Genomic DNA, 27,238 nt, shown 5'->3' on the forward strand with positions numbered 1-27,238 from the left:
CTTAAAGTCAAATAAACCTGAAAATACTGACAACCTTTTCAGTCCTTTATTGCTCTACCACAGGCATAAAAGCTCAGGAAGGGACTTGTGCATTCTAAAGAAAAGTATGCAATACCTTAAAATTTTTAAATACTAAGTAATTGATACTCACAAGCAGATAACGTCAACTAAAACTTTTTTTTTTACTAGTTTTCTTTTACAAGAGAATAATCATCGTATTAATATTATACTACAAAAGCATGTAGACTCCATAATTTAAAAAGTTAAATGTCAGATATACAAGTAATGGCATTTTCTCCAATAATTCACAATTTTTACAATTTCTGCTATTTTGGAGCAAACATTAAAATTCCCACAATGTAAGTATCATTAAATATGAATTGAAACACTTAGCATCTCAAAGAATTATTAAGAATGGCAGAACTTACAATTAACTACAAATCTTACATTGGTGATATAGCCCCTTTTGTTGTTTCTTAAGTAAACATTCTACTGTGGTATGTTTTCAAGTGAATAGTTCTGGTTTGAAAAATTAATTATATTGAGAAGAGCCTTGAGGTTATGCAATTTTGTTAAATTACATGATAACCTGGAAATGTAGGATATATCTACCCCAACTTACTTTAGAGTATGTATCTCACTACTACTGTTATAAGAGGTGATTTTAAATTCATATTAAGATGAGTGGAATTCAATCTGATTTTGCAAAGGCTTTTATGAAAATCTTAATATGGAAACCTTGTTTTGAGAACCATGAATCTCTCAATATCTGCTCTGCAGTATTTTATGTCTGGGCCAATTAAAATTCCTGTTTGAAAAATGAAGACCAAATGGTATTGATATTCTGAAATAAACATTTTATGATATTGTCACTATATTGACCAAAGCTTAATTAAAGACAGAAGTTGTAAGTTTATTTCATACTTAAAGGTTGGTTAGTAGTGAGGTCTAAATTTTTTAGAGAAATGTTCACTAGCAGCCAGTTATTAGTAGGTAACTACATAAAATAATACTGTTATAAACTTTGCAGTTAGTAGCTAACATGTGATGTCAGTACAATTCTCAGAAACCTGTCATTAGTATGTGAGTTGCTAGCAAGTGATCTTCCCTGAGGTAAGAGACCATATGCAAAAGTCTGCTAATTTCCAATAAAGTTAGATTCTTAAAAATAATGGCAATAAGGACCTGTGTGGCTGGGAATCATAGATGCATTTCAGATTGTTATCTTAATTGCAAGCAGTAGGCTTGACTGCAAAAACGAAACTAAAAATCATTGGAAGATATAAAGCAAATTTCACAGTCAATAGCACTTGCTAAATTTCTCAGGTCTTGAGCTTAACATTTTCCAATAAAATACCTGAAATATAGTGAAAGGAGGGGAAATGGGCCTTAGGCTTGCTCTGTAACTAGGTCCTGAGTAACCATTCCCTTGGAGTTCATTATATTCTAGCTCATAATATTTGACAGTGTCTTGTTTTCTTCAATTTCAACCAGTTTCTCACAACCAGTATTCTAGACACACATCATCTTCAACTCTACCTGGACTTTGGGTCATATATTCAACCTTGGTATGACTAACTATAAAATGGATTACTGAAGAAAAAAATTTACAATTTTACTTCAGTTTTCAGTTAAACACTGCAAATAGAAGTTAACTATAGGACTGAATTAGAGTTATAACGTTACATGTAGGGCTAAGAAAATATTTCAACTAATTTATGATCCGTAGCTTGGACTCAAAGTTGCGGATGTACTGGTAGTACTAAAATAGTAGTACTAAAAACATAATCATTCCTATAATTATGTATTTGATTATGATAACTATATGGAAGGGCAAACGATAATAGTCAAGAACTTAAAGAAATTCTGCTCTAAAACTTTTTTGTGAAGATGATACCTGGCCCACTTCTCAAAAACCATTAATTACTGCAACCAAATTTCAGCTGATCTAAAATAATTTCAAGAAACTTGACCATTCTCAGAATCAAGCCTTTTATTCTTTATCAAGGGAGAACCCAAACTATTATTATAATGTTCACACCTAACCAGCTTCGAAATAGCACTGCTCTGGCAAGAGAAATTAATAGTGTTGTCAGAGATTAGCCTGCCTTCTAATGTTCACAGGTGCGTTCTAGTTTGACTAAATGCAAGTACTTAATAGGGAGATAAAATGTGCATCTGATATTTTTACTTTATGCTATGAAATTACATTTGTCAGTTATTAACTAAACATACCGAGCCACAGGTGAAGAAAATATTTGTTAAAAGGTGATTATATCATTTACCTGGAAGCAATGCATTCATTTGTTAACCAGTTTTCCTGTATTTAAACTAAAAAAAGTATGTGGTGGTGGAGGGGCGGGAGGGTGTTCAGTGGCTGAAAAAAGCCAAAAATAATTATAGTGGTTAGTGATATTTGTAATTTTTAATTTAACACACAGAAGTCACCTGTACTAACCAAATGGGAAATATTATTTGGTAGCTGCAGTTCTTTATGCAAAACTAGTACACAATATAAAAGTTCTAAAATTTCCTTATATTTATAGACATAGAGAGAGGTATCTGAAAGTAAATTTAGAAGAAGAATGGAGACAGAATATGGTTTTAAAAATGTGATAAAACTAACCCAAATATGTATCTTGCTCAGATATCACCTGCAAAATGTCTAGAGTCTCCATTCTTTCCCTATTCAAAACAAAGTAGTTAATTTAATAAGTGGATTCAGTCAGAGATACTTTCATAGAAAGAAACCAAAAACTCCCTTATTTGGAAACACAAGTTAAAGTTCTGTCTATATTCCTTATGAATCAACAGGTTGACATTTTTAAACACCTGATAATATAATTTCTGATGTACATTTTCTTGAAATGCAAACGGTTCTGCATCTGTTACACGAGCAAACAGAGACAGCCAGGCTTTGAATGCTCTAGGTAAGAGATTGTATTAACATACATTTTGTCTTTCATCCATTCAAATTCAACTTAATTTCAGTGAACAGAGGAAAAAGATGGATTAACGTGTACATTTCAGAATACAGATTTGCAGAATAGGATAAAATAGTGCAATACCAGTCTCAGGATAAACATTCTTTAAGGAGTAAACATGAAAGCTGCTTCTTGAGGAAACTGGCACTAAAGATTTGATGAATACACTATTTAAGCAAATGCCCGGTTGATCAGGGTATGACGCAGTCAAATTTGCATCCAAATCCAAGTGAAGCCAACAAATGAAGAAAATCTTATGGATTCTAAGAAAAAAGGGAAACATTTTTGGTTCAAAGGGGCTCAAATACATTTAGCATATACAAGCTTAAATACTATTGATCAAAATTGTAGAACAATGTAACTCATTCATAAAGATAAATTCTTATTTATAAATGCTCTGTGAATGTGACAAACTCTGAAAATTAGAGATTAACTACTGCTACCATTATTTTTATTATTTTCTACCACACTTTGCAATCAACTTTTCTGCAAGATTAAAGGACAAAAATTTGGTAGTACTTCACCAGGCCAGGATTCAAAATAATGGTAACATATTATCAACAACAGAGCACACAACTGGCTGTGTTGGCTCAGACAGCAACATTACTGAATCACATTGACTTTATCATTCTAGAATAGTTACCTTCCCCTGACCTTGCTCAAGTCAGCAAAATGTTATATCATTACACTACATTCTCAAGATAGTTTCACCAAGAATATATATCTCTATGAATGTGCTCATGTTCACAGAAGTGTCAGGATCCCAGTGTCTAATATATCCTTTTTATGAATTTCAAGATACAATTTAATTCAGATAACCTTCAAATTTACATAAATCCTTTGACACGCTAATAAATATGTGGAATGGTTACCCTGATGACATCAACATTAGCAAAATCTTATTTCCCCCCAGCCCTAGCCTTTTCAGAAATCAAACATACGTAGCTAGAGAATTTTCATGTTTTAAACATTAAGACTTTCATGGAATTAAAATTACAATGAACCACATATATGGAAGAAAGTCATCTCAGCGGATCTAATAACTAATTTATAGGAATTCAGAGCCAGCCTGGGCAGCAGTATATTAAAAGCTATTGCCAATCACACACTTGCTATCATGCACTGAATAACAAGATATAATCTTTGAATTATATACGTACAAGATTTTTAATGACTAATCAAGTTATGTGGCCCAGCCAACAAATATTACATGTTCACAATAAACATTCTGCCTTTATTAGCCTCTAATTAAATCAAGAGTGATCCATTGGCTCAGTTGTGTTTGTCATCTCAGCATCCTGACTATCCATCTCTTCAGGCTCCTCCACGGAGTTTCCCTTTTGTGCTTTTGACCTTGTAGCAAATGCTGCTCCCACTGCCTCTGCCACACAGCCATCAGTTGTTTCCGTGTTCAAATTTTCAGTGCCACCAGTTAGAGAAAAAGATTCAGGTAAGCCAGTCTGAAGAGTCCCAGATTTCACAGAAGAACTCACAACTTCGACTTTCCTCTGAGGAAGATCAGACGGTGACTGCTCTGTGCTTTGATCCCGCAAGTGCTTGTCCATCGACGCCTGAATAGAAGAAACCATTTCCTGCAATTTTTTTCGCTGGGCCTCAACCATATCAGGATCAAGCTGCCTGCTGTCTCTCATTGTAACTACTCCAGGAGCTATTCGAATAAGCTCACTGTTACTAGGAGCAGCTGCGAATACAGAAGGCTCTGTTTTAATGGAACTACTAAAGTGTGTCCCTGTGGTCTGCTTCCTCACAACTGGAGTTTCCCTAGCTCTTGGCTCAAGGTGTGGGGTACTGGATGCAGTTCCTAGAGAATGCCCTTTTCCCTGAAAGGCAGTTACATTATGAAGCTGCTCGGATTTCTTTTTCACTACTCCACCACTACCTAGTTTTAATAACCCATGTGAGGGACTTGACTCCCTACTTCTTGTCGTAGCCTCTGCTCGAACCTGACTTACAGCCTCTTTGACTAAATCTTCAACATCAGGACCGATGGGGAAATGTCCTGCAGCATCCACACACAACTCCAGCCTATCTTCAGAAGCATTATAGACAAAGGTTTTGCCAGGCAGATGTGGAAAAGTGCAATGCTTGCCATCAGCCATACCTGAAGAGAGGAAAAAGAATTTAACATATTAAAATCTTACTTGAAAGGTGTAGTAAAGACAATTATAATTGAAATAGTAAATTTCCAATAATAATTTACAGGTAACAGCTTTCAAAACAAAATTAATTAGCAAATAATTTATTACACTTATTAATAGAATCTAATGCTATTACAAAAAAAGAAAACCACCATAAACCTTAATGCAGTTTCCCAGGGGATTTGAAAAATATATATCATTAACCTATCACAAGGTTAGGAAAGTTAGGCTTGAAACAAACAGCTTGCATAAGAAAAACACTAGCAATTGTGTTAGTAAAGCATTTGCTTATAGTAGAGCAGTAAGAAAATATACTTTCATTTAGTAAAATTCAAATTATAAACTTTAAAAATACCTATAAGGGCAAAGTGTTGTATACATATGTTGCGCAGTGTGTTGAATTAAAAATCATAAGTGATTCTATTAAATTACAGAATACCAGAATAAAAGTTTTCTCTGTGTGTATATATGTATTTTTCACAAATATAAAAAGTATGAACTTTCAAAATAAGATACTCCATATTAAAGTAGTAGGTGTGGAGGCACATTTAGGAAAGCTAGGATTAAGGCACTGTGACTTAAGTATAACTGGAAGAACTGACATTTGGTTACAATAGATTAATAACATCGTATTCAATTCAATTCCTTTGAAATAGTTGTACTTCATGTTACAACTCTTATTCCTCTCTGGCATATCAGAACCACCAAAACAAGAGTGAGTTATGGATGCTCTTCAAATGGCCCAGTGCGATATACTTTCTCACAGTCAATGCAGCAGTAGAGGGTAAGAACTTTAAAGCAGGCTTCCCTTTATCTTCTAGCTGAAGAGTTTGGTCTCACTACATGGTATTTCAAATTTTTATACTTTTTCCAGCCTGGGCATAAAAGAATTGCATGTGTGTTTTAAGCTATCCAATATCTTTACATTTTAAGTATAGACTCCAAATATGCAAAAATAAGGGTTTTCAAGTTTTGTGAAACCACAGATTTTCTACGTTTAAAAAAAATGAACTTTTAATAATATATGGGTATGTTTATGGCAAAATATAAAGGCAAAAGCAAACTAGTTTAAAATGAATGAGACTGTTAGTACTATAGAAATTCAGAGAGGGGAAGGATGAGTGAACTCTGGAATGCTTTGTGGGCACTTAGGTAGTCTCTCTCCAGTTTTGCAGGTTATTAAGAATAGTCCCTTCCTCTCTGAAAAAAGCTACGGAGTGGTTCTAATGTATCTTACTGTGAATATTCCAAATAATCAGAGAAAAAAACAACTTCAAATGAATAAATACCATATAGTAAGTTCAAATAAACATTCATTTCAGTGATAAGTGAAAATCTAACGAGAATTTCCTCTTGGCACATTTTTGGCAGAGAGAACTGACAAAAATAGACATACAAAAATTAAAATCAGAGATGTCTAAATAGTACCTTTCAGAATACAACCCTTAAATCAGTTTATCTTCTATCAATCCCCTACCTCAGAGATCTGTAAACCATAGCTCAGGAAACAAAGGTAGCAAAAAAGAGAATTTTGAATGGTAAGGCCAGGGATACCCCAAGGAAAAGCTTTTAAACAATCATTTCAATAGATAACAACTACTGAGCCTCACTATGTGCCAGGAGCTAAAGTAGACCCTGAAGATTCAAAAATAAAATGTAATTCTTAGGAGATGGAGACGAGTGTCAACAGACAATTACAATGCAATCAGGTAAGTATAACAATGAGTATAGTACTTATTTCACTAATTATTTGAGGATTATATGAGAACACATGCAAAGACATACCACAGTGCCTAATATACATCATGCAGTCAATAGTTTTAATTTCTATATTAGATCACAAGGTTTTGTAATCATTTCCAGGCTGCTACTGTGATGCTTTCCCTTGGCTATCCCTGGAAAGAATCATAGTCCCACACGTATATCACAGTATTATTTACAATGAAACACTGGAAACAATCTAAGCTTTCAACAAGATAAGAAGGGTTAAGAAAATTACAGTCTATCTACCTGACAGAAGTAATATGCAGCTATTAATACTGATATAAATAAGTAACCTATGATGCCTCATTTATACAGTAAAATATGCATGATACAAGAAAATAGCAGGAAACAAATCTAAGTATTGTAATTACAATCATGTCAAAAAAATGCATGTATAAGTATTTAGCAATTATAGGTGATGTTCCCCATTTCTATAGTTTCTAGACTTTTTACATTATTAAAAAACTTTAAAATATATGTTGAAAAATCAATACAAATACTGTGTTGTGATTAAACAATCATTTAGGTTTTATATAACTTATATAGTCCTTTGAATTTTAAGAATCAAGGTGTATTAAAATTTCTATATCATACATCAACAATTCTATTGCACATATACACCAAAAGACATGTATAATAATATTTATAGCTACATTCTTTCTTACATCAAAAAACTGGAAACTACCTAAAGTGCATCAGAACAATGGATGAATTAATTTAAAAATACCTTTCCAAACATAAAGAATAGGAATATTAAAAGCCTATTTGTTATATTGGGCAATATGTCTGTTCAAATGTAGATATAACCATCTATCTGTTAGGGTGGATTTGAACAAAGTAAGAGAATTATGTTCTTTTCCAATTTTTGGAGGGTATGGGTGTATGTCTGGGGGTGAGGAGGGCTTGTTATGCTTTGATTCTTTGACCACGGGATGATGATAACGATTTGCCACATGAATCTGTCCTAAAAATAAAGGTAACATTTTACCACAAATATTGGACGAAATTATATTTTGAAAGGTAAAATGATTTTCTGATGGTGACCCATTTCAAATGGCTGTGTTATGGTCAAAAATTTTTTAAATAATTCTGCAAATAACAGCTGGGATTCTAATAATAATAATAACAAACATTAGCTAAGTATTTATTAGGTACCAGGCCCTTTGCTAACTGCTTTATGTGCACAATCTCATTTGATCCTAATAATAACCCCGAGATTATCATACCCACTTTACAAACAGAGAAACTGAGACTTAGAAGTCACACAGGAATAAGTAGTAGAACCAAAATTTAGTATCAGATGTTCCTACTACAGAGCTCTAAACTCCCTCCTAATAAGAATAAATACCACAGGTAACATTTAAAAAATATAATGGCTCTATTGACATATAATTCACACACAACTCACCCATTTTTAAGTGTACAGTTGAATGTTTTTTAGGATATTCAGAGTTGTGTAGCCATCACCAAAATCACTTTTAGAACATTTTCCCAGAAAGAAACCCTGAACCCATTAGCAGTCACTCCCATTTCCTCTCACACCCCATTCCCAGCCCTAGGCAACCACTGATTTACTCTCTCTGTCTCTCTAGGTGTGCCTCTTCTGTCATTTATATGACTTTTCATATAAGTAAAATAATACAATATATGGTCTTTTGTTTCTGGCTTGTTTCATGTAGCATAAGATTTTCAAGGTTCATCAATGTGGTCTGTATCAGTACTGCATTCCTTTCTATTGCCAAGTAATATTTCATTGTATGGATATATCACATCTTACTTATCCAATGTTTAAATTGATAGACATTTGCATTGTTTCCAGTTTTGACTACTATGAATAATGCTATTATGAGCATCTGTGTACAAGTTTTGTGTGGACATGTTTTCATTTCTCTCGGGTATACACCTAAGAGTGAATTGCTGGGTTATATAGTAGCTCCATCTTAAATCTTCTGAGCAACTGTGACTTTTTTCCCAAGCGGCTGCACTATTTTACATTCCCACCAGGATTTCCTTGCCCACCATTCTTAATATCTGTCTTTTTGATTACAGCCTTGCTAGTGAGTATGAAGTACTATCTCACTGTGGTTCTGATTTGCATTTCCCTATGGTTAATGATGTTGAGCATCAGTTCATGTGCTTATTGGCCATTTATATATTTTCTCTGGATCCTTTGCCCATTTTTAACTGGGTTGTTTGTCTTTTTACTGCTGAGTTCTTTATATCCTAGATGCAAATCTATTATCTGATATATAATATGCCAAATTTTCTCACTCTGTGAGTTGTTATTTCACTTTCTTGTTAGTGTCCTTGCAGCACAAAAATTTGTTTTTATTTAGCTACTTTTTTGTTGCTTGTACTTTTGGTGTCATATCTAAGAAGATTTTGCCTAATGCAAAGTCAAGAAGTTTTATGCCTATGTTTTCTTCTAAGAGCTTTCTAGTTTTAGCTCTCATACTCCAGTTTTTTTACACATTTTGAGTTAATTTTGTATTTGGTGTGAGGAAGAGGTCAAACTTCATTCTTTTGCATGTGGATATCCAGTTGTCCCAGCCCTGTTCATTGATAAAACTATTCTTTCCCGCATTAAATTGTCTTAGCATCACAGCTAACATTTAAAAAATAATTTCAAACCAAAACCAAAAAACTACTTAGAAAATAATCAAGAGCGTCATCCCCACACCACCCACCACAACCCTCCCACACACAAAAACAACTGAGGGAAGTTATTTTCAGTCCTATGAAAGACAGTGCATACTTACCCCAATTACTGGGAGCCCTATCATCAATCATAATTAAATAATAACTTTTTAAAAACCACTAGCTAGGGCTTCTCTGGTGGCGCAGTGGTTGAGAATCCGCCTGCCAATGCAGGGGACACGGGTTCGAGCCCTGGTCCAGGAAGATCCCACATGCCGCGGAGCAACTAAGCCTGTGTGCCACAACTACTGAGCCTGCGCCCTAGAGCCTGTGAGCCACAACTACTGAGCCTGCGTGCCGTAACTACTGAAGCCCCCGCGCCTAGAGCCCGTGCTCTGCAACGAGAAGCCACCGCAATGAGAAGCCCGCGCACCGCGACGAAGAGTAGCCGCCGCTCGCCGCTACTAGAGAAAGCCCGCGCGCAGCAACAAAGACCCAACGCAGCCAAAACTTAATTAATTAATTTAAAAAACACATTAACTGGTATTGATATATTTTGGAAGGTAGAATGAAGTGAAAGATGGAAAGTTAAAAAGAAAGGGATGCAAAAAAAGGCAGGGGGATGCTCAGAGAGAAATTTATAGCTTTAAATGCTTATATTAGAAAACAAAAATTTATAATCAATAATCTAAGCTTCTACTTAAAGAAACTAGGAAGTGCAAATTAAATCCAAAGGAAGCATAAGGAAGGAAAAAGTAAAGATAATAGCAGAAGACAAAAAAAATGAAATGAGGAAAACAATGGAGAAAACCTATGAAACCAAAGGTATTTCTTTAAAAAGATCAATAAAACTGATAAACCATTAGCTGGACTAGTCAGCAAAACAAGAAAAGCACAAATTGCCAATATCAGAAATGACAGAGCTATAGACTTTGAAGACATTAAAAGGACAGTAAGGGAACATTATAAACAACTTTATGCCAATAAAATTGATAACTTAGATGAAATGGACAGATTTCTTAAAAGGCAAAACTAACAAAGCTTATTCAAGAAGAAAGGAATAACCTTAAGAGCAGTCTATTAAAGAAATTAAATTCATAGTTAAAAACCATCCAATAAAGAAAACTCCAAGCACAGATGGCTTCACTGGTGAATTCTACCATTTAAGAAAGAAATAATATCAAAGCTATTACAAAATCTACCAGAAAACAGAAAAGGAGTGAACACTTCCCAACTCTATTTTCTGAAGCCAACATTACCCTGATTAAACAGTCATTACAAGAAAACTACATATCATTATGCCTCATGAATACGGTCACAAAAACATTCAACAAAATATTAGCAAAGGGGCTTCCCTGGTGGCACAGTGGTTAAGAATCTGCCTCTCAAGGCAGGGGACGTGGGTTTGATCCCTGGTCAGGGAACTAGATCCCACATGCATGGCGCAACTAAGAGTTCACATGCCACAACTAAGGAGCCCGTGAGCCGCAACTAAGGAGCCCACCGGCCACAACTAAAGGAGCCAGGAAGCCACAACTAAGGAGCCCGGGAGCCACAACTAAGGAGCCTGCCTGTCACAACTAAGACCTGGCACAGCCAAAAATAAATAAATAAAATAAACAAAAATTTTTAAAAAATGGATTATAAAAAAAGAAAAAAAAAGAATCCAGCATGTGACATTGGTTCAACAGTCAAAAATCGATCAATGTAAAAAAAAAAAAAAAAAAAATCGATCAATGTAATTCACACTATCAACAAACTAAAAAGAAAGCCCTTATAAGATCATTTCAATAGATGTGGGAAAAGAGCACCTGATAATATTCAACATCCATTCACAATACTATAAAACCATCAATAAACTAGGAATAGAAGGGAATGTCCTCAAACTGACAAAGGGCATTTCTGAAAAACCTACAGATTTGAATGCTTTCCCCCTTAGACCAGGAACAAGGCAAGGATATCCACTCTCACCACTCTATTCAACACTGAATTTATAGCCAGTGCAAAAAAGCAAGAGAAAGAAATAAAAGGCATATAAATTGAAAAGGAAGAAATAAAACAGTCTCTTATTTGCAAAAGACATAATGACCTACATAGACAATCCCAAAGAACCTGCTAAAAGCTACTAGACCTAACATGTGAGTTTAGCAAGGTCACAGGGTACAAGGTTAATGCATAAAAACCAATCTTATTTCTATACACTAGCAATGAACAACAGGAAACTGGAATTTTTTAAAAAGCATCTTTTACTTATAGCATCCCCAAAACATAAAATATTTAGGTACAAAATCTAACAATGGATGTGCAAGAATTATATGCTAAAAATGACAAAATTTTGATGAGACAAATTAAATAAGACTTTTTTGTAGGAATTGGCAAACTGATTCTAAAATTTATATGGATAAGCAAAGCACCTAGAATGCTCAAAACAATTTTGAAAAAGGTTAAAGATGGAGGACTCATACTAACTAAATTTCAAGAATTACTATAAAAATATAGTAATCAAGACTGTGGTATTGGTGGAAGTAGAGACATATAGATCAACAAAATAGAAAAGAGATTCTAGAAACAGGCCCACATGAATAGGGTCAACTGGTTGTTTTAGAAGTAACTTTACAGATGTATATTCTGCATATAATTCACCTTTTTCAAGTGTATAATTCATGGTCAACTGATTTGCGATAAAGGTACCAAAGTAATTCAATGGATAAAGTATACCTTTTCCAACAAATGGTTCTGGAGCAATTGGCCATCCACACACAAACAAATGAACCTTGACTCATAACTTACAACATATTAAAAAAACCTCAAAATGGATCATACACCTAAATATAAAACCTAAAACTATAAAACTCATAGAAGAAAACAAAGAAGAAAATTTTTGTGACCTTGGATTAGGCAAAGATTTCTTGGATAGGACACAAAAAGTATGAATCACTAAAGAAATGATTGTTACATTGGTTATCAAAATTAGAAACCTCTGATCTTCAAAAGATAATGCTGGGAGAATGAAAAGACAAGTTACAAACTGGGAGAAAATATATGCAAAACACTTATCTGATAAATGATGTGTGCCCAGAATATCTAAAGAACTCTCAAAACTCAGTTAAAAAAAAATTCAAACCAATTTTAAAATGAGCCAAATAATAATAAGATAGCAAATAAGCACATGAAAAGATGCTCAATATCAGTTATTCGAGAAACGCAAATTAAAACCATTATGAGTAGTAATATAAATCTATTAGAATGGTTTAAAAAACAAAAACCAATACTACCAAGTGCTGGAGGAATACAAAATGGTCCAGCCAATCTGGAAAATGGTCTGGAAGTTTCTTATAAAGATGAGCATATACTTACCACATTACTCAGCAATCCCACTCCTAGGTATTTACCAAAGAAAAGTGAAAACATACGTCCACACAAAGACGTGTACACAAATGTTTACAGTGGCTTTATTCATAGTAGCCAAAAACTAAAAACAAACTAAATGTCCTTCAATTGGTTATGGAATTTTTTAAATGTGATACATACATACAATGGAATAATACTCAGCAATAAAAAACAAATAAACTACATGCAACCAGATGGATGAATCTCAAAAGCACTAGGCTAAAGACTGAAATTGACAAAATTTTTCTGTAAAGGGGCAACCTGGTAAATATTTTAGGTTTTGCAGACCATGTAGTCTCTGTCACAACTATTCAACTCTGCCATTGCACTGCAAAAGCAGCCACAGACGATATGTAAACATGAGTGTGGCTGTGTTCTGGTAAAACTTTATATACCAACAGGCAGTGGGACTGGTATGGCTCACATGGAGGAGTTTGCCAACCCCTGTGCTCAATCAAAGAAGCCGGACACAAAAGGTTAAACTATATGGTCCCATTTATATGGTGATATGAAAAAGGAAAACATAGAGACAGAAATCAAATCAGTGGTTGCCAGGGCCTAGGGGGAGAGGTAAGGGATTAATTAGAAAGGGGCACAAGGTGACTTTTTGGAATGGTGGAAATATTCTATATCTTGATTGTGGTAATGGTTACGTGACTGTATATGTTTGTCAAAATTCACATGCCTGTATTCCTAAAAAGGGTGAATTTTACTGTATGCAAATTATGTTTCAATAATCCTATCTTAGGAAGGAAGGAAGGGAGGGAGGGAGGGAGGGAGGGAGGGAGAGAGGAAGGAAGGAAGGAAGCAAGGCTACTGGCTAGCTGGCTATTCTTTGGTCCCCAATTCAATAAATCAAAAGAAAAAACATTTTTTGAGACAATCAAAAATCAAGGAAATTTAAACACTGACTGGATAGTTGGTGATATCTTAAAAATTACTGTTCATATTTTTTAGATGTGATAATGGTATTATGGTTATTTTTTAAAAAGAAAAAAAACAGTGCTTACTTTTAGAAATACATACTGAAGTTCTTACAGATGAAATTATGTCTGAGATTTATTTTAAAACAGTCCATTTGAGATGGGGTAGGTAGAAATGTACTGATAATTACTGAATCTGGGTGGTAGGTAAATAGGGGTTCATTACATTATTCTTGCTACTTTTATGTGTTTGAACATTTCTACAATAGCCAAGTTGGGTTTTGTTTTTTTAAGAAGGAAAAAGAAGTGCATGAGAAAGAAAACAAACAAACAAACAAACATAAAATAGAGATTATGTACTTAATGTCTACAGAGGTCAGGTAGGTAAGAAAGTGAGATAAGCCAGAGTGATAAAGTCTGGGGCCAAAAGTACTCACATCAAATTTTTGATAAAACATATGGGGTCCAAACATACATACTGGCAACCTCTCTCTTGAAACTGTGAAGATACAGTTATACACTTGCACAAACAATGTATACCCAATGTGAAAAGAGGTTAAATGTAAAGTGAGCTGTTTCCTACAATCCAGAAAATACTGAGGTATATAGTAATCATAGTCAAAACACAACAACAAAAAAACACTGTATTATCTGGTTCTGGGACAGTCACTAGCATTATAAACAAATCGGCCTCTAATTTCACAATTTGTCTTTAGTTGTTAAGGATCATATACATAATTTAAATGAGAAAACAGGAGAAAGAAAGTGATAGATTTTTAGTAATATTATAGCAGAAAACATAGCTGACCATATCAGGATAATAATCCATTTTAACTAGGCAGTCTGATAAAGAAAAATATGTACCTAATATTAACACTGGAAATAGTTTCAGAAGAATATTATCTGAACTTTCTTAATCTTAGAACAGCTTGAGTGGAGATATTATCTAAGAATAAAATCAGAAAGCAACTATACCCATGGTTTTCTTCATAATATTGTAGAATACGCCACCCTGCTGGAACATGTGAGGAAGCCCCTTTGCATAAGACCATACATCTTCTCCTGTAAAATAAAGATACAGTATTAGCAACTAACAAGAGAGTTCAACCCAGGCTTGCTTTAATATGGATTAGCCTTGCACAGAGATTGCAAGGCAGATCTCCTAAGTGAGTGATGCAGTCTGGTGTAATACAACATATAGGAAGCGATATGGAATGAGGGACCATGACTAGAAAATGCATGGCCAATCTAACAATGGAAGCCATTGCCAAGTGCTGTCATGGAAGAGTAAAGGCCCAATGTTTCAATATCAAATGGAATTTCAAGAGAAGCCAGAAATCCAGGTTTTTAATGTTTAATTCTCCCCCCTTTTTTTTTTTAATGTCTTCTATTTATGTATTTATTTATTTATTTTTGGCTGTGCTGGGTCTTCATTGCTGCGTGCGGGCTTTCTCTAGTTGCGGCGAGCGGGGGCTACTCTTCATTGCAGTGCGTGGGCTTCTCACTGCATTGGTTTCTCTTGTTGCGGAGCACGGGCTCTAGGCGCGTGGGCTTCAGTAGTTGTGGCACATGGGCTCAGTAGTTGTGGCTCATGGACTCTAGAGCGCAGGCTCAGTAGTTGTGGTGCACGGGCTTAGTTGCTCCGCGGCATGTGGGATCTAACCCGTGTGCCCTGCATTGGCGGGAAGATTCTTAACCACTGCACCACCAGGGAAGTCCCCCCATTTTTAAACGTAGGAACTAATTCAAAAATGTCTTTAAAGCTGCATGAGTCAATACTGGGCATATTAAACAAAATACATAGGAAGACTCAATCCAATTCAAAGTAAACTAGTATGCAACTGTGGACTAGAACAACAGAAAAGGTTATAGAAAGATACTATGTTTTTAAAGCAGAATATAAAAAATATATTCTATATTTAGATTAAAACTAATAAAAACAGATGGAAAGGGCTAGGGAGAAAAGTAAATAGGTAGACTGAAGATAAGTAATTAATGTATTTTGTTGTTGCAAAGTTGACTTTTTAAAACATAAATTTAGGGGGGAAATGACCTATTGATGAGATTTAGAATAAACATTAGAAGTCCACAAAATAGCTATAAGCAACCCACTATTTCACAAAAACATATTTTTCAAGAACATCCTTTGACAGTGCCTATTACCAATAAGAAGTTTCAAATAAAAAGTTAAGAATGATAACCACTGTTCAAGAAGTTAATAAAGAATGGAAGGAACATAAAAGTTACTTTTGGTTTGTGGAATATGGTTATTTTTGTTTCCTTATACTTTCATTATTTTCTAATCTGATAATGTATATACACTGCTTTTACAGTCAGGACTTTTTAAAGTGCATTTTAACAAAGAAAGGTTAACTTTTATCTTTCTTACTAGAGGACTACACTATTGGATCTGAGCTTTGAATGGAGGTTATTGATGAAGTGAATTAATCACTACGTACCTACACTCTCTCAGAGCTCTAACCCCTTCCCACACTGATAAACAGAAATGTGAATCTACATGGCAGTTGGCTGAAGTTGCTCAGTATATCAGTTTAAAGTATACAAATTTAAAAAGCCTTGGCACTTAATGTTTCAGTTAACTAGAACATTTACTTACATGAACACTTCATTCACTAATAATACAGCACTACTAGAATTGCCAATATTTAAGGGTGAATACAGAAATTTAATTTAAAATTTTGAATATTAATAAGAACTCCTGAACACAGAACATTAATAACTTCTGACAGAAGTTCTGACTGCTGAATTTATCATTAAACTTTATTTGGATAAATTACTTCTATGGTGGTAATCTTTCATTTATTTATTATTATCTTAAATGTACTTATTATTTTATAAAACACTCTACGATATCATTTATCAAATACTCTAGAATATCAAAACATATCAAAAACTTAGATGGTAGCACTTAATTTTTTGGGTCAAAATCTAAACGGGTGCCAAAATGGTAAACTCCTCAGAACTGACCACCTAAATACTAGTAAGAAAAAATGACGTTTCTTAATATTGATACTTTACAAACTCGACTATTCCTTACTTAAGCAGGCAAAACTCTAAAAAGTAAGAACTCTACTGAAATGTTTATCAACCTTGTGTTTTCATTATCTACCTAAAAATTATTTTTAGCCATTATTTTCCTAATCTGCCTCGACCATGGTATTTGCATACTACAGAATACTGTTTACGTACTATATGTATATCTGTACTTTTTTCATTAAATAGAGTAAGATTTATTTTACCCTCCCCCAAGAACCAATTTTCACCCCCTTCAGACCTATATGGCCCCAGTGAGCATGGATACTCTATTGCTTTAAGGGAAGGATAGCTACCACCTAAATCTCTATTGTCTACCCAGCTCTGAGCAGGCACGTCACATAATTTTGTTTTCTCCTCCTACAGAAAAGGAAACAAGCTCAGAGAGTTTACATAGTTCTCGCAAGATCAAATAGCTAGTAAGCGGCAAAGCCTGGATCTGAATCCTGTGTATTGTTCCACAGCTTATACCTTTTCCACTGATACTAAACCTCTACTAAAGGTCAAATCATGTTACAACAAATTTGGCAGAACTATCCGTATGGATATAAGAAGAGATATATCCGTATGGATATATCTCTTCTTATAGAAATCCATGGCATCAACAACTGGTTGAAAGAAAAACTAGGCAAATTATTTCCTTTGGTATATACACACTTACACTGAAGTCATGTTTGTTGGAAACAGAACCAAGAAAAGGGATCAGAGATCAGGAAGCAAGGATTGTGACACTGCACAAGTCCCCCATCAGTCACAGATGGCTCTCTGCTACATTTCTCTCCATTCTTTCTACAACTGACCTGGTTCAGGCCCATCTCCTGCCTGAAGCACTGCCACCGCCTCAAAATTGGTTTTCCCTCTAATCTTACTCTCCTCAAATCTCTCCTCCATACAGCCTTCAGAGTTAAACCTTTAATGGTTCCACCAAACCATATGGTAAGTCCAAGCTCCTTTCTCACAGCATAAAAGGCAGCCTAAGATTCCTTACCCTTGCTCCTATCTCACAGCTCTCTCATCATATCCTAACTTGATTTCTACAAAGCAACACCACCAAATTGCTCCGGTTCCCCAAAGACCAGTAATAGCTATGTATTCTTTAAAACTCAATTTAGATGTCACTTCCTCTAGGATTCTTCTTCAGTGGTGGTTAGGTAGGTACCTTCCTTGATGCTCCCATGCATATGAACACCACAGCCCTGATCACACTGCAGGTTAACTCAGTTTACTTTTCTGTTTCCCCTTCTAGACCAGAAGCTTTTCAGAGTCAGGAAAAGGTCAGTGGCCTATTTCACTTTCTATTCCCGGGCCTGGCACAATGCTGGAGAGATAGTAGCATTCAGAATTCGTGAAATGAATACTAGCATAAATGAGTTTTTTTCTTTTAATAATGCCTGAGAGATGTCCATGAAAAACTTAATTGAAGCAGCACAACGACAACTGCTCTTTAATGTTATATGGATAAAATGTTAACTAATGGTACCATCTGTACCTCTTCATGAATCTAATAAAACAAAATCATAGCAAAAACAAAGGTAAAGACTTTTAGGTACAAACTTGCAGTTATAAAATAAATAAGTGACAGGGATGTAACGTACAACATGGTGACCATAGTTAATAATACCATATTTGAAAACTGCTTAAAAAAGGGGGAGGGGGAATTACTCTTCTACCATTTCATTGGAAAGCAAATTCTTAGAGAACAGGACTAGTTTGGTAAAGCATCTAACAAATACTATACTAATTCATATTTTTTTGTTAGTCTCCAATTAATTTTGCTTTATAATTCAACTGTTTCTTCATAGTACAACAGTAAAATACTTATATTGAACATACTGTGTATGTGTATAAATGTAGAAAAAAGTCTATACCACCACCATAGATAACCTCTGTTCATACCTCGTCTTTCTCGAATCCTTCCTAATAGTCTTCAGTTCTCTCACCTGAACAGTAGTTATTATATATGGCAGTGATATTACGGATGTTTTTTCTTCTGGTTACCTAATTTTTTTCCTCTTTAATAAGAGATAATTTTTTAAAAGTATGTTAAAATTAAACATTTTAAAAATATCATTGTTTTTCTAATTTTTACTATAACAAAATCATGGGTTAAAAGTGAGTTTAAAAGGTCATCGTTCCAATTTTCTAACTTTAGATATTTAAAAAAGCAATTTAAAGTTTCAACAAGTGAGTAAATTTTAAAATCTAACATCTATATGAAATATATTATTAAAAAAACAAAACTAATAAAAAACATATGAAATATATTATTAAGTTCCCCCCCAAAATACCTAAGTTAATTCTGAACTCAAGTTCCTATTACCATAAAATAAACTGACCAAAATGTAAATTTAAAGTAGGAACATGGGGCTGTTTCTACTAGAAGAATCCTAAAGGTATTCATTAGCTGAGAAAAATTGTTGCCATCTCTCCACCCTTCCTGCAGATTCTCCCATCTAAAAATGTATCTACCTTATCAATAGTCCAAACCATTTCTAAGAAAGGCATGCTTGTTTCTCTCCTTATACTCAGTCCCTTAAGTGTCTTTTAGTGTCATCATCAGCATTGAAAGATATATTTATTTCACACACACACACACACACACACACACACACAGTCTGATTCTCTCTGGGGAGTGCAAATGTTAAAGAGAACTACTATATTCTACTTTATACATACTTGAGATCTTTGAATTTTTAAAAATAGTATTATCTTATAATTGAAAAAAATGTGAAGGAAAAAAGAAATAGAATCGATGTTTAACTTAATCTTCAAAGTATGATATTATAAAATCACCATTTATGACAGACATATTTACCTTAAGATACATCTATACGCATTCTTTTTATTCAACTTTACAACAGCTCCCCCATTAGAAATATGCTGTCTACAAATCAACTGGAAGGGTTACGAGAGAGTATGTTAAGAATAACAGATGCATTAAGTCCTATCTAGATTTGAAACTGTCCTTCACCCAATATTTGAAGAAAAAATTCAAGATGCAATAGTGAAATTCAGACCCCATGTCATCTTAAAAATAAGTGTTTGAATACCACGTGTGATTTTAGAAAAACCCAAGGCAGTTACAACATCAAGAAGTACTATGAAATTATAAAATATTGTGTAATTTAAAAATGTATACTAAAAACTCATACAGTTCTTTGAGGAAGACAGAAGGTATGTAAAAATCACACAAGTTTCGCAACCCCTGAAAGGATGCTAACCTTTGTAATTAAAGTGGGGTAAATATCTCACAAATAGCCTAATTCCATTACAGCAACTCTGACAAAGTATGTATAAAACTGACAAACCGTTTTTCATAAATCTGTCTTTTATCTCTTGAAAGAGAAAATTAACTAAAAAGTTAGTGGAATACAATATTAATAAAAAAGAAATTAGCCTAGTATTTATGGTGGATGATGTACTACTATCTATCATATCTACCACAAAATAGAATCCACAAAAAACTGGTCTATAAGAAAATTTAATTATATATTTTGCAATGCTAGAGTTAGAGTCACTCACATACTGTATAAATAATGAAGATAACAGTCTGAAAAAAATGTTTAATAATGTCCAAGTGGTCTGGATAAAGCAGATTAAAATCTGTGAAATACTACAGGTAGAACACTGTTATTTCATTTTAAACTACCATTGTTAGATTCAAAGTGACTAGTTCCATGAACTGAGCAAAAGATTGATGTACTCACTTAGTCTCGTTGATACAAATAATAATAGATATAAATTCTATTTAATAAATATCCCACTTAGAAACAGTAGAAAGGCAACACACACGTCCCTGGCTATCAAGAAGTCAGCCTATTTAATGAAGACACACAATCCTATATCTATATATATCTCCCCCATACTTTTATAGCTTTCATCAACAGTTCTCCAGCTTCCTTTTCTCTATGTATAAAAATTATAAATGAAAACTATAAAAGTATGGGATGCCCTCAGTTGAGACCCTGCAGGTAAGTTTATGGAGGGCAAGGACCATGTCTCATTCATCTTTGTACCTACAGCACAGTCTCTAGCTCACAGCAGATGTTCATTTTGCTGACATAATCTGCATTCATTCATTCAACAAGCATGTACTTGGCACCTAATAAGTGCCAGGGCCTGTACTAGGTGATAAAGTATTAATCGGTGAATAAAACAGGCTACTGTCTCTGCCTCTGTGGGGTTTATAATGGGGGAGGTAAATGAGTAAGTAAACCAACAAACAAGATAATGAAAACTTATAACAGGTGCTAAGAGGGAATTGAACACGGTGCAGTAATAGGGTGGTTTAGCAAAGGTCTCTCAAACCTTTAGATAAGGTGGTCAGGAGACAACCTCTTTAAGAAAGTGGTATTAAAGCCTTAACCTAAGTGAGAAGGAGGCAGCTATCTGAACAGCAGAAAGCTTGATGAGCTATTTTCTAAACCAACATACCAGCAGCTTAGCTCACATTTGGTAATTCACAAAGTTATTTCTGCACTTTGAAATTTGCAATTTTCTAAATAAACTGTCGTTTTCCATTTTCCAGCCCTCTTCAATCTAAACATCAAGATTCCTCAGCACTCTTTACATAGCGTTGTGTGTACTTACTTAGCTAACCCCAAATTGACATTTTTACAAACCTATCACTTTTATTTAAGAACATCTTCCAGGGAATTCCCTGTCAGTCCAGTGGTTAGGACTCTGCACTTCCCCTGCAGGGGGCATGGGTTCAATCTCTGGTTGGGGAACTAGGATCCCACAAGCCAGGGGGCCAAAAAAAAAAAAAATCTTCTACGTAATTCAAATACAGTTATGAGAGAATTAGAGGTAGAAAACTAATGTTTATGGAGGGACTAATACAGGCCAGGCACTGTCTTAGTACTTTAAAGCAGAAAGTCTCTCAAGAACCACCACCATAAAATTAGCAAAACACTCTTTTTATGCTTAAATTTTGTGTCAGGAGTAGAAGTGGGAGACTTAAAGAAATGTGTGGGTTTGTAGGGGCAGCAACATAAATGCTGGAGGTGAAGAGGGAAGAGATCATAACAAGAAGACGTTATCTTGGTCAACTCATTGCAGTCCACAGTCCAGTACTCAGATATTCAGGTCCAGAAACCTCAATCCAACCTCAGAAAGTGACTAACTGTAAACAAGAATTATATTTTACTAATTTTCATTATGAAACATATTATGCTGGCCAGACTTTTAGACTGCTGATCATAATCTCACCTGTGCCAATTTATTAATCTACATGGAGAACACAGCCTTCCAAGTGAATATAATCCTCACCTGCACTCTCACCTGTATTATCAATACTTACATCAGGAAGCTAAATGAGTGATCAGACTAGATGCTTGGTGACTGTGGAATCAGTAAAGGGATTCAGATCTTTGAGCCAGGCCACGGTGAGGACTGATCAAATATTCCTGCCCCTCAATTGAGATTACCTTTCTAGTTACCAGAACTTTCACGAACCGCAGTTGATGTATCTTTTCCCCTTGTATAGCAGTGTATAAACATTGCCAAATTCTGCTTTTCAACTCTTTTTCAGTGTTCAGTGCTGACCATCCATTCCATTTCTGCTGACACAGCCTTTCTTTGGATATGTTAATGTCATCTATTTAATTCAATCAAAAAAAACATTTCAAAGTGCCCGCTCCCTGCTGGACACCATACCAGGTGCTGAACATCCAAGGTTATATATGAGCCACATCCTCAAGAGTTCCTCTTCTATGGAGAAAGACCTCTTTTCCTGTTTTGACCTGGGAGATTGTTGGTTTTCTTAAAAGTGCCTTCAGCACATATCTAAGTTTATCCATTCTGTTATTAATGATGTTATTAAATTTTCAGAGTTCTGGGATTACTTTGCTGTTGCCCTATGTACCAACTACAAGGGGTATCCTGTGTATAGGAGGCAACTGAAGTACTACTGGGGAGTTAAGCAGCTTGCCTGAAATCACTAAATTAACAAGTAGTGGAGCTGGAATTCAAATTCTAGGTCTTTCTGACTCCAAAATTCACAATCTTTTCCTTTATTCCACGCAGTCTCTAAGGAACTAAAAACTCTTAAGAGATAGAAAAAATGCAAAGTGCCTAGCTAGTACATTTCTTGACATAGCCCCCAGTTCAATGACTATGTCTGCCAAAATAAAGTCAGCAATATTAAGTTATAAATTTGTATAGGGCTTTTAGATCCCCTATTAACTACTAGGCCCCCAAACTTAACAAGCCAGAAATAAATAATCTTCGTTTTGGAAGGTCAAGGCCCAATTCACTCTTAGAAAACACAATCAAAACCCAGATCACTTTTCCAGTTGAAAGCGCTCATCTCAGCAAAAATAAGGCCTCTCTAATATGTAATATATTTCAATTTTACTTCTATTTCAAGCCTTAATAAAGCATATTAACAGTAATTTAAAAACAAAGATCAGCCAATAAAAATAATGTAAAAAGTACACCATTTGATTATTTCCCAAATCATCTAAAGCTTTAAATCATATATTTGATTGATAATATATTTTCCTTTAATTTGTATTGAATTATTAAAAAGAAATGCTTCTTAAGCAACCCCATTAATATCTACCTCGGTTCCTTATGTTTCTCATCAGTTATAATAGTTCATTACAATTCATGGCAAAGAGTCACCGAGCAAGGAAATTACTTAAACACAAATCCTAATGTACAAATAAGAAAAATGTGATGAACTGGGAAAGGGAGAACAGGAAATGGATGCGAGAGACCATTAGGTGGGAGTACAGTGAGCATATAAACCCAGAAACTGCAATTCATCAAACAGGAAGTCCTGAAATCACATGACACGCAGGAAAATGAAATTTAAAAATAAATGAAAAGGGACAAGTTGGGCAGGCTCAATAGAGCCAAGGGGGAAAAAAATGAAAAAGCCTTTAAATGGATCCATTACAAGCCTATTTTTAAAAAAACAATTACAAGAATACGTTATATTTAAATAATCCGGTGACAATTAAGGGACTACTTTCACTTTCCTAGTTATTTTCCTAATATTTACTCAATAGAAAATCACACTAACATCTATCCGCTAACTGTCAAAAAACAAAAGAAAATAACTTTCTTCTAAAATATATTATCAGATAGTTTTTACGATGACCATTTTTTTCCATGAAGACATCAGAAAAACTCAGCATATTACATTCACAATTAAGAAATACTGTCTGAGTTAAATTGATCTTACCCATTAACGTTGCTAAAAGACACAAGGAGTACATTTCTTTGTCAGCTTGCTCCTGAAGTTCCTTAGATGACAGTTTACCAGTGACAGCACTCTCTTCTTGTTTCACAGTGTGGGCCGAGTGTGCTGCCGCAGACTGACCCCCTTCGGCTTTACTTTTTAGAATCTCTATTGTAATTCTGTCACCATGCTGTAAAGGAACTGGCTCCTTTTCCATTCCTGCCTGGGGTGGCATTAACTCTTTAGGAGGAAAGCCATATCGAATACATTGTAAATATGGAGGAATGTTGAATTCTCTGGCTATGCTTTCCTGAAGTTCAAAAAACGTTGTTGAAGACTTAAGTGTAACCATGGACTGTCGTCCATCATTAGTTGTTATTCGGATCTTCTTCTCCTTAGAAGTGGTTGGTGAATAGGGAGCCTTGGTAGGGGTGGCAGGTGCAGAGGAAGGACCATCACGAACAGTACTGGGAGAAACAGTCCTGGGCTGCCCCTTTTGTTCTTGTTTTAACTTCTCTGTTTTCCGTTTCTGCATTACAGAAGCCTGTTCCGTAATATTCTGTTGAATAGTTCTTTCAGTCTTACTCATGTTTAACTCCTCCTTGTGCAAAGTTTTTGTTTTCTGTCCGGTAAGAATAATTTTAGTTGGGAGCTGGGACTCTGACTCTTGTCCTTGTACGTCTCCAACTCTTTGGGCATGAGCACCATCTATATTTACAGGAGTATAATCATCAGGATTCTTTTTGGCAGTCTGATGCAATATAGTGTGGACAACTTTCTGAACTAGGATTTCACTCCCAAATTCACCTGGAAAGTGCTTGGTAACAAGTTTCATGGCAACATCGTAAACATTACTATTCAAAGACGCATCACTTTCATACTGGAACCAATATACTGTTTCTCTGACCACTCTTCCACCCCATTCCAAAGTAATAGGAAAAGCTTCTGGTAGATTGTCATACTCTTTACCCTCCCAAAAATGTTTGAATCCACAACCACATTTGCCACCAGTGGACCTAGCATTAGTTCTGTCCCCATCCAAATACACAATAGACCCATCTCCTCTGACTCTTCGCACAGATGTGCCATGGCACCAATTACAAGCTGTCAGGTTACTCAATCCGTAGTCTGGTACCAGAACATCTTTCACTGAATCATATGAGCAAACCAAATTGTTCAAGGGAAAGCTATAATTTTTGTCAGGCCTCAGCTGTCCATGAGTACTTTTCGCCAGGTTATACAGTTTCCCTCCTGGAGCCAACCACTCTGGAGGAACATGAAGTTCAGAAAGGGCACCACAGAGCAAACATTTGTGAAGGCGATTATCCATTACTGCTTTTTTAGCAGCTGCTGTGACTTCCTCAGGCTGAACTCCTATCACCCCTGTCCTCCTGTAGAAATACTGATGGACGTCAGCCACCAAACTAGGATGGATACCGTGTATGTCCATAAAGACTTCTTCCATAGCAGCAACAAGCCTAAGTAAGTATTTATCCTGCAAACTTCTGTCTCCTCCAATAACACAACCACCGTCCTCCTCAAGTTTGATGTACTTCTTAATGAGGTCCTGAGGCACACCCCATGCTTTAGGAAGCAAATTCATAGGCAGTTTGGGCAAAGCAGCCCCTTTTATGCCTACCAAGGGGATATAATGGTTTCTACCAGAGCTACTCCAGGCAATACAGATTGGTTTGTTCAAATGACCATCTCTCCCAGTGCACTTCTCTGCAGGGATGAGCCCTGGCAGAAAGGTGGCTGAATAATCACCAGAGCTTCGCATGCCACTGAGTGAATCTAACAGAATAATAGGGCGATGCAGCACGTTGGCAAGGCCAAATATGTGGATGTTCCTCAGGCCCAAGGGAACACCCTCGGGTGGTACAAACAGAGGGTCACACTCGTTGATAATGTCCTCCCACTCAGCGGCATCAATGAAGTCATGGAACAGGGCTTGATATCGGGCCAGGTGCTGCTGAAAGTGCTGTTTAAGATTCTCTCTCAAGGCATGCCAGAACAGCTCCCGGCCTACTAGAGCCCGGGACACAGCATGCACCAGGCAGTGTCCATCCCCGTCCACATGCACTGGAATGAGGCATTCCTGACTTTTATTGGCCCGCTTGATGTCCTCAAGCGTGTCATGCAAATACAGGAGGCTTCCGGAGCGGTCCTTGCCATAGCCCACCGTGTTCACATGCTCTGGTTCGATGAGGAAGGCGCGGTCCCCCAGTAAAGCGCAATCGAACAGTTCGCCCTGGTTCATGTCCCGGAGAAGCTTAGCCCGGCCTGTCTGCTTGTCCATTCCGTAGCGAGCTAAGATGGGCGACAGCAACTTGCAGTGATAGTTGGAAAGGCCCATCACCTTTACCAATTCCGTGTTCTTCTTGGGTGCCCCTGTCACCCCGAGCAGGGCGTTCCGAAGCAGGTTGTGCAGTACTACGTCCGGGTCGGTCACCTCCTCTACGCCCAGCAGCTGTTGCTGCTCGTGCCGCTGTCCGCACTCGGTACACTCGATGCTGACAGAACCGGAGGCCGGGAAGAACAGACGCGCCTGGCACTTCGGATCCGGGCAGCTCCCGGAGAGGATTCTCCGGTCTCTCCGCTTCGAGAGCACCCCCGGAGCAGCCGCCGCCGCCGCCGCCAGGGACGGCGGAGTCTGCGGAGCCTCTGGGGGAGGAGGCGGCGGCGGCAGCGGAGGCGGCGGCGGCGGCTGAGACATAGCTCTCGGCTCTCGAGTCTCGCTCCGCGTCCCAAGCGACCCTCAAAGGCTCATAGCCAGACCCGCGCCGGCCCGACTCGGTCTAGTCCAGGCCCAGGGCGAATCACTTTCCTTTCCCTACCAGCTCCTCCTCCTCCTAAGCGAAGGCGGAAGCGCCGGACGTTGTTTCTCTTCTTACTTCTCCACTGCCGTAGCCGTTGCCCCGAACGTAACGGCCACCACCCTAGCCCGCACTCACACTCACTCGCTCTCGCTCTCTCTCCCTCAGACACACAGACATACACGCCCTCACTGAGACTGCGCAGGCGCACCTTTCGTTCTGCCCTCTGGGAATTAGAGTCTTCTAGCCTCTCTCCTGGCCATCAAGTGCTAGGATCCTGGGTCCACAAAGAACTACAAATACCGTGAGGCCAAGCGGTTCG

At 36.4% G+C, this 27,238-nt stretch overlaps 1 protein-coding gene across 1 annotated transcript; it reads right to left on the bottom strand.

Moving 5' to 3' along the window:
• Positions 1-252: 252 nt before the first annotated feature.
• Positions 253-27,076, bottom strand: VCPIP1 (valosin containing protein interacting protein 1). Its single transcript, XM_068525691.1, has 3 exons — positions 24,104-27,076; positions 14,833-14,919; positions 253-5,106 (listed from the first exon to the last, which is right to left on the bottom strand). Exons 1-3 carry the CDS (start codon positions 26,814-26,816, stop codon positions 4,238-4,240), a joined length of 3,669 nt encoding a protein of 1,222 aa, XP_068381792.1. The 5' UTR covers positions 26,817-27,076; the 3' UTR covers positions 253-4,237.
• Between the last annotated feature and the right edge of the window lie 162 nt (positions 27,077-27,238).

Source organism: Eschrichtius robustus, chromosome 17 (assembly GCF_028021215.1).
Source record: "Eschrichtius robustus isolate mEscRob2 chromosome 17, mEscRob2.pri, whole genome shotgun sequence".
Taxonomy (NCBI): domain Eukaryota; kingdom Metazoa; phylum Chordata; class Mammalia; order Artiodactyla; family Eschrichtiidae; genus Eschrichtius; species Eschrichtius robustus.